The sequence below is a fragment of the Corapipo altera genome, unplaced genomic scaffold (assembly GCF_003945725.1).
Source record: "Corapipo altera isolate COAL_440 unplaced genomic scaffold, ASM394572v1 60135, whole genome shotgun sequence".
Lineage (NCBI taxonomy): Eukaryota > Metazoa > Chordata > Aves > Passeriformes > Pipridae > Corapipo > Corapipo altera.
In genome coordinates, this window is record NW_020887262.1 from 466 (window position 1) to 1,191 (window position 726).

Sequence of the window (726 nt, forward strand, 5' to 3'; positions counted from 1 at the left end):
GAGCACGAGCGTGCCCTGTGCTGGGGGTGGGGACTGGGGTGTGTGTTAGGTATCCTGTACTGGTCCATACTGTTCTGTACTGGTCCGTACTGGTCCGTACTGGTCCGTACTGGTTCCTAATGGTCCCTAATGGTCCGTACTGGTCCCTAATGGTCCCTAATGGTCCGTACTGGTCTCTCCCCAGACATCAGACTGCGTGTCCGTGCCGAGTACTGCGAGCACGAGCGTGCCCTGTGCTGGGGGTGGGGACTGGGGTGTGTGTTGGGTATCCTGTACTGGTCCGTACTGGTCCCTAATGGTCCATACTGGTTTGTTCTGGTCTCTCCCCAGACATCAGACTGCGTGTCCGAGCCGAGTACTGCGAGCACGAGCGTGCCCTGCGCCGGGGCGTCGCCTCGAGCCGCCCCCGTGGCCCGGGCCGGGCGCTGGACGTGTTCGGCCAGGCCTCGGGGGTGCTCAAGTCCCGGGACCTGGGCTCCATCCTGTGCGACATCAAGTTCTCGGAGCTGTCCTACCTGGAGGCCTTTTGGGGCGATTACCTGAGCGGGGCCCTGCTGGAGGCCCTCAAGGGCGTCTTCCTCACCGAGGGGCTGCGCCGCGCCGTGGGCAGGGAGGACGTGCGGCTGCTGGTCAGCGTCGACCAGGACGACTACGAGCAGGGCAGGAGGCTCCTCATCCGCGCCGGGCAGGGGGGGGGCGCGGGGGGGGACAGGGCGGGGGACAGGG

General features: G+C 66.1%; 1 protein-coding gene across 1 annotated transcript; it reads left to right on the forward strand.

The window, feature by feature from the left end:
• Positions 1-296: 296 nt before the first annotated feature.
• On the forward strand, positions 297-722 carry LOC113941533 (DNA-binding death effector domain-containing protein 2-like; the record flags this gene model as incomplete). The annotated part of the gene is made up of 1 exon (XM_027632691.1): positions 297-722. A coding segment is annotated over one exon (426 nt), but the record flags the coding sequence as incomplete, so codon positions are not given.
• Positions 723-726: the final 4 nt, after the last annotated feature.